This window comes from Mesitornis unicolor, unplaced genomic scaffold (assembly GCF_000695765.1).
Source record: "Mesitornis unicolor isolate BGI_N332 unplaced genomic scaffold, ASM69576v1 scaffold47786, whole genome shotgun sequence".
Taxonomy (NCBI): domain Eukaryota; kingdom Metazoa; phylum Chordata; class Aves; order Mesitornithiformes; family Mesitornithidae; genus Mesitornis; species Mesitornis unicolor.
In genome coordinates, this window is record NW_010192577.1 from 10441 (window position 1) to 23685 (window position 13245).

Below are 13245 nucleotides of genomic sequence, written 5' to 3' on the forward strand. Positions count from 1 at the left end.
TGTTTAAAATGGAACAAGGATAGAGTTTGAGGGGATAGCAGGGGGACACAGGAATTGTCAAGGAGATTTCTCAATAAAGATGTCAATTTGTAGACAATGTTGTGCTAGGTCAGAAGCTGGAAGATGCTGTAGCAGGTAAGGCCAGTGCAGTACTTGGAGAGAAAAAGCCCAGACAGGGTTGTTGTGAGTCTTGCATGCTCCGGAGCAAATGTCCTCTCATACAGCTGATTTTACACTGCTCTTTCTTTTTTCTCTCTGCAGGAAAAATGCCGAGTGGCATAAAAACAAACATCAAATCTGCTTCAATGCATCCATATCAGAGATGAACTGAGCTGAGCCAGACCCAGGGAGCAACAGTTACCAGCGCTGTCCCTGCTGCAGCCACCTCATACGGATTCCTTCTCGGACTTCCAAGTCCCTTCACACTCCCCATGCCCAGGGAGCTAAGGGTTATGAGGCTGTTCCCTGGGTTTCATTTAGTGCTGTGTGGCTTGTGTGGAGCTGCTAGTGGCCATGATTCCTGGACACAAGTACTTCTCTGTTCAGTCAGAGCAGAGGACTTGGCTTCTGATAGAGATCCCATCTTCAGGTCTTGCCTGGAGGACACCTACCCTTTCCTGGTACAGAACCTGAAGCGCTGCGTGGAGCACCCTGTCCCTTGTTTCTGCTTGTTCACTTGGGATGTCCTTACTTTACTCCCTCTTGTTGAATAAAAACCTTGCTAGGCACACTGTGAGACACTGATGTTGGGTCATAAGGGCTCCCATTTCCCTTCGGGTAAGGCTACAGAGCAGCTCCAACCTAAAAAACACAAAATGTTGGAGGCTGAGTGCTGGGCCTGCAGGCTTGTGTGTGAAGAGTTGTTATAAAGTGAGTCAGCAGGGTACAAACATAAGCAGTAAACATCTTGCTCATTGTAAACCCATTATGACTATTTCCCAGAAAGTAAAATACTGGGAAAGACTATGACAAGACCCAGAGCAAGACGGCAGCGTTTCAGGAACACAAGCACAGAGGTTTTGTATTCTGATCCTGCTGCAAATCCCAGCTGGATCTGATTTCACTTCCATAGTGCCCTGCTTCTGTGCTTCCTATAGAGTTTCTTAGCTACTTCAGGATTAATTTGTCACCTGAGAGAGGTATTTCATTCTGTTCAGGACCATGGCACCTCTGAATTGGCCAGGCTGCGAGGTCTGGCCCATTTCTCTTTGGAACTGGGCATTTTGAAGCTATGCCTGTTCTACTTTCTGCTCTTCAGCTGTAACATGTAATCTGCTTAATGAAAGATTCCTCTAAGAATAAAGGGTGAGAGGAATGTCACAGCACATCAGTACATACAGCAGTATCCTAAAGCCATCATACCTCTCGCTGCTCTTGCCTGGACTTCCCTTTTGACTTGTGCAAGCCACCACTGTATTTTTCAGTAGCATCTGTCAGCAATCTTACGGGTGAGGAAATCTCCACTCAGCAGATACAGCCTGCAGCTGCTCCTACACTGCTTGCCTCTGCGCGAATCGGATCCAGCTTATTTGTGCAGGCTGTAGTCTGGCTGCTCCCCCAGAACAAAACCTTCCACAAAGCTGTGAGTAGGGCAGTTACAGACCCATTCTGATGTGCGGGCCCTTGAAAAGCACCGAGCTGGGAAGTAGAAAGTGGAGCTGAAAGTGGATTATACGATAAGCAAAGCCGCTCCCTTGCCAATGAGCCCGGTGACGTGTCTGCAACGGCACCAGCTCAGCCAGACTGCTGGGATTGCTTTTTGCTCCTAATGAATGTGGAGCTCCTGGCTCTCTCGGGAGCCACCGACTGCAGGAGGGAGCTGGTGTGAAGACAGGACCACTCTGCTGGCTCTGGTGCTGCGAGGATTTTGTGCAGTCCCTGGAGCCTGATGGCAGGGGAGTCAGAGTCTGCAGGGCTGTGCCTTGTGACGGGTTGAGCACTGGCGAATGGCTGTTCCCTGCTCTATCTCATGCCCCTGCTTTGGCTGAGAAGGCAGGCAGAAAACAGAAGAACACGTGTCAGATCCCTGGCACTTATTATCCATGGTGCTTCACTTCATCCTCCCAGTCTGGCTTCCTTATAAAGCTATAATGTCTCAGCACAGGAGCACCGGGGCCAGCAGCTCCCCGGGGCGGTTTGGGCAGCCTGGGACGCAGGCAGAGCGTGGCTGCCTGCTACTTGCCCTAACCTGGCTCTGCCGAAAACGCCTCCAGTGGGGCAGGCCAGACCTTTCACACACTTGGACGGGAGGAAGGGAAATACAGGCAGGGTTTTTTTCCGTAGATTATAGAGCTGGGAAGGCTGGCTGCGCTCGCCAGTGTAACTTCCTGCATGACACAGACTGCCCTGGATTATTTATTGTGTAAATTAGAGCCCTGTTGTAAAAAAAAAAACCAGTTGATATGTCTCTGCTAGAGTAGCTGGTAGGTTGTTCTAAAGATTCACTTTCCTGTTGCACTTTGGGTTGAGGTTGCATTTCTTTAGTTCCCTTCAAGTCGCTGCATCTTCTCAGCCAGGGAGTGAGCCCCTGAGTTGTTTATTCCAGAGAGAGGAGTCAGATATTATGATCAAGCTTTCTTGATCCGTTTTTACAATAAGCTGAGCTCGTGAAAACCCCTTTTGCTTTAAGGCATATTTTCCATTTTCTACTTCTTGGCTCACGCCCAGATTTTCTTATGCATCCGCGTCCTTTGGGACACTGGACTAGGACACGCTATTCTAGTTGTGGGAATGGGAATTTCAAATGTGGAGCCACTTTAACCTCACATCCTGCCGCTGCCAGTGCTTGAATGTTTAAACAGGGAACAGGAACAGGCCTTTTACCCATAAAGTCATGGTGGAAATTCATGGTCCACTGCTTGTCACTGCAGCCTGCAAGTCCAACAGGGATTCACTGTGCCCGGAGCACCGTGTCAGAATAAAAGCACAGCCCTGCTGGGTCAGGGCAAAGGCTGGGTCTGTGCCCTGCTGTGGCAGGGGGCGAGCAACCACTTGGGGAAGAGCACTCTCCCCCTGCCGCCACGCTGAGCCCTCAGGGGTTTTTCCCCTGCCTTGTCCAATCACTTTCTGAACCTAATAGGATAATTTTGGCAAGGAGGAGGCTCAGCCCTGGTGCAGCAGGTAGTGTGATGAAGAGCATGGGCACTGGTTTGAGGCCCCCTCAGTACCAGTCAGGCTCTAGAGCAGAGGATGGCCACCTTTCACTGTGTGGCCCCACTGCCCTGGAGATCCCAAGGACTCCAGATAACCGACGTGCCCCCAGCTCCCAGGATGGCACGCTTTACCCATCATGACTTCGTTTCCTTCCAGGTTATTTGCTTCATGCTATTTAAGAAACATATCCTCAGAGCCAGCTCCCTTGGGAGCATCTCCTCTGCTGCCTTGCACTTGGCCGGGTTGCCGGTGCTCTTGTTTTCCGATTGCACGTGGTGCCGCGCAGCCAGCTCACTCTCCAGTATTTAAGAATACAGAGTGCCACAGAAATTGTCATGATAGCTTGACAGGTTTATTGTCTGTAAACCCTGCAATGTCTGACTGGCATTTCTATTTCTCTGGTTTAAGTCTTTATTGATATGATCACATATTTTTCAGTTATTATTTTGCACGGGATGACTGTCGGATAGACACACCTGTTTACAAGGCCCATCCTGTTTACTTTTCTAAAATGCTGGAAAAACAACAGCTTGCTTGTTCTCTGGAGCTTCTCCAGGCTTCCTTGTCTTACTGTATGTCAGTATTAATCATTCAGGTTCTTAAAAACAGGTTTCTTTTTTTTTAGCTTTCAAGATGCAGGATACAACGACTGCTCAGGTTTTAACGTTTGCCTTGTGCAACTGTTATTTAACATCTTCTTGAGCTGCTGTTAGAGCGGTAAGCGCTTCACCCTCGTGACAGGAATGCTTCATCTGGCTTCCTCCCAAGTGCGGGAGCAAGATATTTATTGCCTTTCCTTCCTGCCCAGCTATCTGCAGTCCCACCGTTCCCAGCCCGTATCACGCATCCAGCCGTGCTGGGTGGTGCCCGCAGCTCGCCTCTGGAAGCCGTGAAACTTGGTGCGATGCCACCACTTCCCTGTATCTCTCTGCTCAGCACAGCTGACATCTGCCACGTCTGTGTTCTCTTATCCCATCCCCAAGCAGAGATGTGCACACAGGTGTCTTTTGTTTCAAAAAGAAAACGTTACAGCTTTGGGGTTTTTTTTTAACCTACAGATCTTTTAAATGGGTCTTGCTAAACCTTTATGGTGGAGGTGAAATACGTGAGGTGTGAGGGGAGCAAAAAGATGAAGGAGACAGCTGAGGAAGGGGAAACTCTGCAGTTCTCCACTCTCCATATTGCAGCTGGGGCTGGAAGGCAGGGTCTCAGCGTAGGCTGGAGGAGCTGGTTTCCATCCTGCTGCTAGGATGGAGCCTTTCTGACAGAAACCTCTGGGACCTAAGGAGAAGTCTTTTGGTGGTTGGGTTGAGGGAGCCTGAGCATTATTTTATGCTAAGTAGAAAAATAATGGGGTAAGTGCTGCCAAAAGGCGTGAAGCCAAGTTTTGCATCTGCATCACTCCCAAGGCAGCTTCACCTGCAGCTCCCAGAGGAGGCACAAATTCATGGAAACAGCAGCAAAATGTGCATCTGAACCAGCCGCAGCAAAGCTCAGAAACTGCTTGAAAGTCACAGGTACAAAAACAGCCAAGGGGTGGAAGCAGAAACCCCAGGTTGGCTCTCTGCTTTCCCCTGGGCTCCCTCCATGAGCTCAGTGGCCCCAGGAGAGACACATCATATCTACATGACAGCTGGTGCCTACAAATGAATATACAGGCACTTCGGAAAAATCCCATGGAGCTCCTCCTTTCAACCAAGTGCAATCAATCTTCATCTGCCTTAGAAGTAAAATGCTACCCCTTCGTCCCTCATGTAGATGCTGTGGTAGTAAAAGTACACACTTGAGAGAAGGGATGTTTGGCTGTATTTGTAATATACACCATAAAAATAGTTCAGGCTGATGTGACTTCACAGTTTATTTATTTTCCTTATGATACTGTAGCTCTCTGGCTGGATCCACGAACATTGTCTTGGTGGAAACCTGCACTTAGAAATTAATGTAAACCTTCTGCAATTGGCTCAGGGCAACCGTACACAAGTGGGTAAGAGCAATGTGAAGTATGCTGGCTGGCCTTCTGGAGGAGAAGCTTTTGTCTTATTTGTTTTGGTGCGTGTTTTTTAAAGAACGGAAATTACTGCATGTCCTTTTCAGACTAAGACATGCATTTTCTAAAGCCAGGGGATCAAGAGCTCCAGTTCCTGCAGCAGCTGCCTTGTCGCTGCTGCTCAGGTTCTGTCACTGATTTACCCCGCTGCTGCAAAGCTTCTCCCTTTGCCACTGACATGTCCAAGCAGTTTCTGCATCGAATTAGCAGTGGTGCCAAGGCCCCACTGTGCTTCATGGCAGCTCCTTTCCTCTGAGTGCAGACTGTGGCCCAGGGTACTTCTGCATTATTTTTGTCATCGTTTGCTGTCCATGCTTTTGGCCAAAGGGGCATCCTTGCTGTCCGTGGGTGTTATCTTGAAGCTGCAGTGTTTCCCAGGATGTTTCTCTTCTGAACCCAGACCTCTCCTTGCTATGCCCATTGCTAGGTGGCCTTGGTGGGATGTATCTGTCACCCGCCCTGGCGTGGTGGGTGACAGATACACACAGAGGTGTGCCGTTCCCGCAGGAACCAGCCTTTGAAGCATGTGGTGGGTATTTACATGGGGCTTATTTTTGATACTGATGCAGTACTGAAGTCAGGGTCCTGCTGTGTGGGATGGGAGAGATGGCTCTTGTCTCCTGCTCTGCTGCAGCAGCGTGGCGGGACTTCAAAGCACTGCCTAAAGACCTAATGGCAGTAGCTAACACAGGGCCAGTTTGTATTCCCCGTGAGAAATGCATTCTGCGTAAGTGAGGCCGAAGAGCCATAATTTTGGCTGTCTTATTTTTGTATATTTAGGTTCCCATGGGCATCCCAGTGATAGAAACAGCCGCAGTCATCATCATCATCACAGCGCAGCCTGTTTTGCTCCAGCTGAACAACAACGCACCAGCTCATGACTTGATTGCATGGGGCTCTGGGGGAGCACACGTCCTGTGCTGCCCCACGCCGCAGAGCTCAGGGTTGGGCAAGGAAGGGGGCAGCACAGGCCCATGGGCAGGGAGAAGGCAGCAGACCCACAGCTCTGGGTTGCGGAAGGCCCAGGGCAGCTGCCAAGCCAAGGATGACTCAGACACTGGCTCTGTGGGTGCACCCACCGTCACTCTTAACCGTTTGTGTTCTCTCACATAGGGAATTAAAAAAACCCTCAGGAATCAATAGAAAAGCTCCAGCCCATAATTTGAGCACACAGATCCCTCTCCTTTGCCTCTTCGTGTCCTGTGCTCCCCGCTGTGTCTTCCTGGAGCTCAAGTGCAAGACGTTTCTCCCCATACACAGTGCAGGCATGAGGGCATCCAAGGAGGTGTGTGACGTTCACCAGCAACACTTTTTTTGGAGAGGTATTTGCAAAAAGGAGACCACTACATTCTCTGCCTGCTATCTCGGAGCAGTTTACTGCATATCTCTGTTTCCCTCCTGGTTATATCTTTACTTTCAAGGGAGGACAGTTGCTCGTGCCTATCTGGAAGAAACATTGCAGAGCTGCCCCACTGCTGCTCTCACCTACCCCCATGCCTCTCGGACCTGGCAGGCTGGCATGGGAGCCCAGACCTGCCGTGGGTTCTCTTAGCCCTTAATTTCCTTTTCCTGCCACCCACCGTGGGTCCCAGGGGATGCACTGTGCTGCTGACTGCACCAGTGGAGAACCTCAGAAGCAGAGAAGATGCCAGGGAGGACAGCAGCCACTGGGGAGCAGGCAGTGTCCCCACCAGCCCGCAGCTCGGACACGCAGGCAAAGCTCAGCTCCGGCTGGAGCTAAAACACGGCCTCATTTCACAGCAAAACAATCCCTCTTTGTGCAGCCTGTTCTCCCAGAACAATCCTCCGCTCTGACAATGTCCTTTCTGTGGCTTAGTCCCCGCAGAGCAACCAGCAGCGTGCTCAGCTTGATGCCTGGCAGCTTGCACCAGCGCCTGCCCTCAGCCCTGCTGCCCCACGGCTGAGGCACAGCACCCAGGACCCCCAGCCTGGGCAGCCTCTGCTCAGGATTCAGTGGCCACTTCAGGCCAAGGCAAAGTCTTCCCAGGAAAGTCTCCAGCAAAGCTCAAGGCACTGAGGAGGTGTTGTCCTTCTGGCTTTGCTACAAGGAGATGCACAGCACTACTGCACCACATGTTAGGAGGGCAGCCCTGGGACGCAGTTGTGGAGCGTGGCTTGTGGGTGCCAAGTCACCAAATTTGTCTGAAATCTGAACTGCCTGCCAGGAGCAGAGAAGTCACCCAGCTTTGCTAAGCTGCTCTCTCAGGCTCCAGGCTGTCTAGTGCAGGTTGCCAGAGCCCAACCACTCCTGTGGCATCCAAATCGTGGAGATAAAATGAAATGGCTTCAGATGGAAAGGGAGGTTCTAGGGATGAGCAGCACCAGGGCTTTCCTATCACCTGCATTTTCTCTCTCCTGGAGCGTGTGCCCATGAGGCAGCTTTGAAAGTTGTCTGAGAAGGGGCAGTTTTCAGGTCCCTACCAGAGACAGAGCGCACAGAGCTGACACAGCCTTCTGCCATGGACAGTCACAAACGCTTACACTGGTGACCAAGGACTCCTGTTGTGCTGCATGCGTCGAAGCCTCCAAACTTCCTGACCCTTTCCAGCCTCCCACCAGCCCATTCTGGGCCTTCATCTGGTCCTGCTGTGCCTGCTGCCATGCAGAGGCACTGAAGGACAGGCTTCACCAGGCTTTTAGTCTCCTCAGATGCCTTGCAACGGCCGTGGCTCTGCTGCCTGTTCCTCACCCAGGATTTATCACAGAATATCACAGAATATGAGGAGTTGGAAGGCACCTCGAAAGATCATCTAGGCCAATCCCTGCCAGAGCAGGATCACCAGAGCAGTCACACAGGAACGCGTCCAGGTGGGTTTTGAATGTCTCCAGAAGAGACCCCACAACCTCTCTGGGCAGCCTGTTCCAGTGAATGGATTTGGAACACCATAAGGTTATCTTCTAGGCCAGGGGAACAAATGGGGATGCTTTAGCAGGTCCAGAGTGGGCTGTGAGACTTCTGTGGAGGACCCCAGGGTGTCACGCAGTGCTGGGGTGATGTTGCCAGCCCGCAGAGGTGGGTGTCAGGGTTCACACCGGAGAGGCTGCCGGCTTTTATGCAGCTGATAAAGAATTCTCATCTCAACAGGAAAACGCAGTCATGCGTCCTGCCTACCCTGGCTGCCAGGCAAAGTCCAGCACTCAAACACACCAGGGTAAAAGTCTGGCATCACCAGGGTGCCTGCAAGCTTCTTCCTTCCCTTTTAACTCACGGTGTGCCTTTTTCCGAGTGATGTTTTAAAGTAAAAGTACAGCATCATGTTACAGCGGGGATTTGAGCTGGGTCATTTCATGCCTGCTGGCTACAGAAATGTTGTGAGTTGTTTCCTGGTAGCTTGAGGGGCTTCTAGAGACTTCGGATTCCAGGACTGAAGGTATTTACCAGTCTCCTGTCTGAAGGGGAAGAGGGCAACACTGACAGTGATGGGGTAATTGGCCTTTACTGCCATCATGATGTAATCAGCATAAGTAACAGCCAATAGTGTGCACGAGATGAGTCACTCAATGTTGATATCAAGCATGGAAGGAGGCAGCACCTCAGCCTGAGCTCAGCAAGGACTCTGTGCTCCGACATGGCCTATCTGCCCATCTCCATCTGTTGTAATCTGGAGCTGACATGACAGCATTTATTGGTCCTTCAGGCTCTGAGTAGTGTCATATGTCTCCATTATTAGTGGCCATAAAAGCCTTGCTTTATTCTCTCAGTACAGACAGAGGTGGTGAAGGAGCATTTCTTGGCTGTTTTGGGGCTGCCAGCGTCACCAACTTGTCACTTTTTTGTCATGGAGTCACAGAGGTGTGCAGCAATGATGTGTGGTTGATGGTGCATTAGGGTCCTGCCTCAGGAGAAAGGGAGGAGACACATTAGAGAACCAATTTACAGTCAGTGTTTTTATCTCATGACATGCAAAATTGCTGGATTTCCAGGATTAGAACGAGGTGGATGGGAGAATCTGGACATCCTCTTTTCACTCTGTAAGTGTAATAACGTAGGTGAACTTGCTGACTACGTATGTCAAAGACATTCCTGAAAAATTACATGGCCAAGGGTGCCTGTGTTTAATGTCACTAATTTTCCACTACTTTCAGATTTTTCAAGTTGAATAATGTCAGGTTTTGCCACATAAAAACCTCACTATTCAAGTTTTGATTTTTTTTTAAAAAAACATATCCCTGCCCAGCTGCACGGTGACTCTAAGCCACTCCTCAAGACTGGACGGAGCAGAAAAGGTGCAATGCTGAGGAAAAGCACCAGCATTTCACATCACATACAGAAGAAATTGTTGTTATTAATCCCAAAAGCCATGACCTTTAATTGAACTTCATTCCTTTTACATTGCTTAGCTCCTCCAGACCTTCCCATCTGATAATCTGGTAATCCTCCGCACTGATAATGGCTTTCGTCTCTGTGTCTTCAGCAAGTTACATTGGTGCACACCTACTTTTTGCACCAAGACAGAGCAATAAGGAGAAAGAGAGGAGCCCCTGGCTCTGCAAGAAGTGAGGAGGAAGCAGAAGCCTAGGACTGGTGCAGGGAGCAATGGAAAGGAGGAGCGCAGAGACTCACACCCACCTCCATCTGATCGATGTCCATGTTGAGAAGGATCAGCACGACCCTCACTAGAGCTGGAGTGGAAATGGTGTGGTGTTCTCCAGGATAAGCAATGGATGAAGGAGCTTAAATTTTCCCAAACTGGAGCCTGGTGCAGCCCAGGCTGCTGCGACCAAGAGTGCAACAGTCAGGTTGTTTCCTAAATTGCAGGTGAAGAGTTAATGACCGGTAGGGCTTTGCCAGCAGCAGGAGCGGCTGGTGCAGGAAGGACACCCTGGTGCAGGCGTGTGACAGGATCATCTCTGGTTTGGCAGCCCAGACTGCAATCAGAGACACGCTTGGCTGGCTGCAAACAGCTTTGGCCAAGATTTCAGGTCACACCGGCAGGATTCAAGATTGAAGCAGATTATCCATTCATAAACGTCCCTCTCCAGACACTTTGGGAACATCAGGCTGACAGCAACAGGTCCCATCACTCTGGCCTCACCTCCTTTATTTTTGAGGGATTTTCTTTGCTACATGTGCTTGTGCTACCCTGCTTCCAAAGAGGCCGGAAGGCAGAAACCCAGATCCACAACACGCAGCAGATCAGTCAAGTCCTTGCTGGAGACCTGTCCGCAAGGGTTAGGAGGGGACTCTGCATCACCCCCTGGCCAGCCGTAAGCATCCCCCCCGGCCCAGCCGTAACTGGGCCAGCACTGCACTGGATCCACTTGCCCGCAGCCCAGGGTCTTTGCGCCTGCTGGAGCTCCTGCCCAGGCTGGTGCAACTCCAGGGATGTGGTGGAAAAGGGGAACACTGAGGAACTGCAGGCACCTGCAGAGCATGAGCAGTAAAAAAAGGCAGACACGCAGACAAGGGTAACCCATCAAAGCAAGTGAGCGTGAAAAGAAAAACCAGTAGGGAAGAAATTAAATGGAATAAATATAATGTATATTATATAGTAATATAGATGTAAAATTTATGTTATGTTATGTTATGTTATGTTATATATTACTGTGCATTACATTGCATTATATTATATTATATTACTTTACATTACATTAGATTACATTATATTATATTGAGAATTAAGGAGAGAAACCGAAGATGCGGTAGCAAGGGAAAACTAAAGAGCAAATACTGCACAGGAATAATGGTGGAGACAGAAGATACAACAGGGAAATAGAGGCGAGGACTGAGAGAAAGGAGAAAGAAATTGCATTCAGAGCAGAAGGAAAAAAGAGAGTGACCTGGAAATCTGTTCCAATAGCAGGAAGAGGCTGGGCTGTGCAATTTGGGACTCACTGTTGGAGCCTGACAAGCCTGCCAGCAAGGATGGATCCAGAGGAGGGAAAGAATGCATGGAGAAAGCTATGAGACATGGGATGCAAGGTGGAAAAGTGTCTAGCAGAAAGTGTGAAGGAATCCACTGGTGATCTCTCATTTCACAACAAACAACGTAGCAAGATTTCCACTGAATTGGACCATGAATCAACTGCAAACAGAGTAATGGTGCAAAACAAAAGGAGGACAAAAAAGAAAAAGAAGAGAAGAATAGAAAACAAAACTGATGCTTATACTGAGCAAGGGAGAAAGAGTGATCCAGGCAGCTGCGGGCCTGCAGGTCTGGTGTTAGGAGTAGTCAATTAAAGAGTAATGCAGCACATGGACAGGAAATAGAAAGTGGGGTAAAGTATAGTCTATTAAGTCTGACTAACCTGATAGTTACAAACCTTTCTATAAAGTTATAGGCCCTGTGTGGACTCCAGGGAAGCAGCTGGGAACCTTGGGATCAATTGGGAACCTTGGTTAGGGCAGAAACGGACACAGGAAATTCATGTAGGAAGGAGTGGTTAAGGTCAAGATGAAAGAGGAGCTGGGTGAAAGGGAGCATGTCAGGACACACAGAAGGTTACTGCTGAGGCACTTTGTGGATGTTATTATAAATATATTTAAGTACCAGCACAAATATTAGGTGTAATCTGATGAAATCAGAATGTTGTGGTACATTGGCACTGCAGGGGAAAATAAAGGAATGCTGTACCACCAAAAAAAAGGCATCAAAGTCACCAGGAGTGCAGTTGTTTAGTTCATCTGGGGGACTTGGTGAGCTGCAAGCACCTGAAGAAGAGGAGTTACAGGAGTAACTGACCACAGAGGGACTCTGAGCTGTCACTGCAAAGCAGGACTGAGAAGGGCAAATGCATCCCTGGCTGGATCCAGATGGGAAATTCTCACCAGGTGAGCACAAGGTCTGTGACCACTCCTGGTCACCCACCTTCAGGAGAGGGATCTTGAAGAGCAACGTGGCCAGAAGAGTTACCATGGCATTCAGTGCAGGGACAGACTGGCTAGTAAGATAATGCTGGAAAAACTTGTTTAGTCTTCCATGTAATGGGAAAGAGGGAGAGATGATTGCTGTCTGCAAATACATTGGAGCAGAAATACCAAGGCAAGGACCTATGTGAGATAAAAGACAATACTGGCACAGGAACAAATGGATATTAACTGGCTGTGTGTCAAATTAAGCTGGAAATGAGATGATGATTCCTCACAATTAGAACAGTGAATTCTGAAACCGCCTTCATATCAGACAAGCGTGAGTCAAAGCCCAGCCACTTTCTAAGATGAAGCTTGATAAGTCTGGGAAGACAACGAATGATGAAGTGGTGCTGGAAACAGTAAGCAGTCAGACTTAACATCTCTGGAGTGTCCTTTTGTCCTGTGTTTCCAAATGCTCACAGTAGCTGTTGTGGTGTCACTGGGAAAAAAAAAAAGAGCGTATGTGCCACTTGTTTGTTGATCTGTAGTTGGTTGTTTCCTAAAAGTGTAAGACTGAAAAAGTCCACCTAAACCACCCAAGTTGAGGGCATCCTGTTGACACTGAGCTCTTGTGAAGGTGCGCGCACCACCACCTGTGAGTGACCAGGATGCTGTGCCTTGGCTGCAGACAATGATCCAGGCTTTGCTGGCCTCTCTGCAGGCTGTGGTCACTCTGCAAGAACTCACAGAAGGACCAGGACTCCCATTTGAAATAGATATCAAGATGGCATTGGGCTGCAACAGACCGGCTCAGCCTCATGGGCACCAGCGAAAGTAGAGGTTGGTGTGGAAGCTTTCCACCATTTCCCTCATGCCCTCATCACCACCCACACACCAACCCTCCACCCTCCTCCCAGACCCTGCCCAAACCCACAGCTGTCTCCCAGACATTTTCCACTTCGCCGCTCTTATTGCTGCCCCTCCACCTCCCCAGCTTCCCTAGCCAGGCCGCCTCGCCCCTAAAAATCGCCTAAACCCGCCCCAAAACTCAGCACCGCCCTCCCTCAAAATGTCAGGGAGCTGCGCAGCCCCGGCCCCTCAGGCGCCGCCGGAGTGGGCGTGGCTATGGAAAGGGCGGGCCGCAGCGCCAGCGCCGACTGGCCACGAAGGGGCGAGCTCCGCCCAAAAAGGCGTAGCTCGCCCTTCCGTGGCCAATCGGCAACGGCAAAGG

General features: G+C 49.8%; 1 protein-coding gene across 1 annotated transcript in view; it reads left to right on the forward strand.

The window, feature by feature from the left end:
- Window positions 1-735, forward strand: part of MED8 (mediator complex subunit 8) — a 7363-nt gene extending 6628 nt beyond the window's left edge. The window contains exon 6 of the mRNA XM_010187144.1: window positions 262-735. Coding sequence (XP_010185446.1) covers window positions 262-326 — 65 coding nt within the window. The 3' untranslated portion in view covers window positions 327-735. The remainder of the gene's footprint in view (window positions 1-261) is intronic.
- The last annotated feature ends 12510 nt before the right edge of the window (window positions 736-13245 follow it).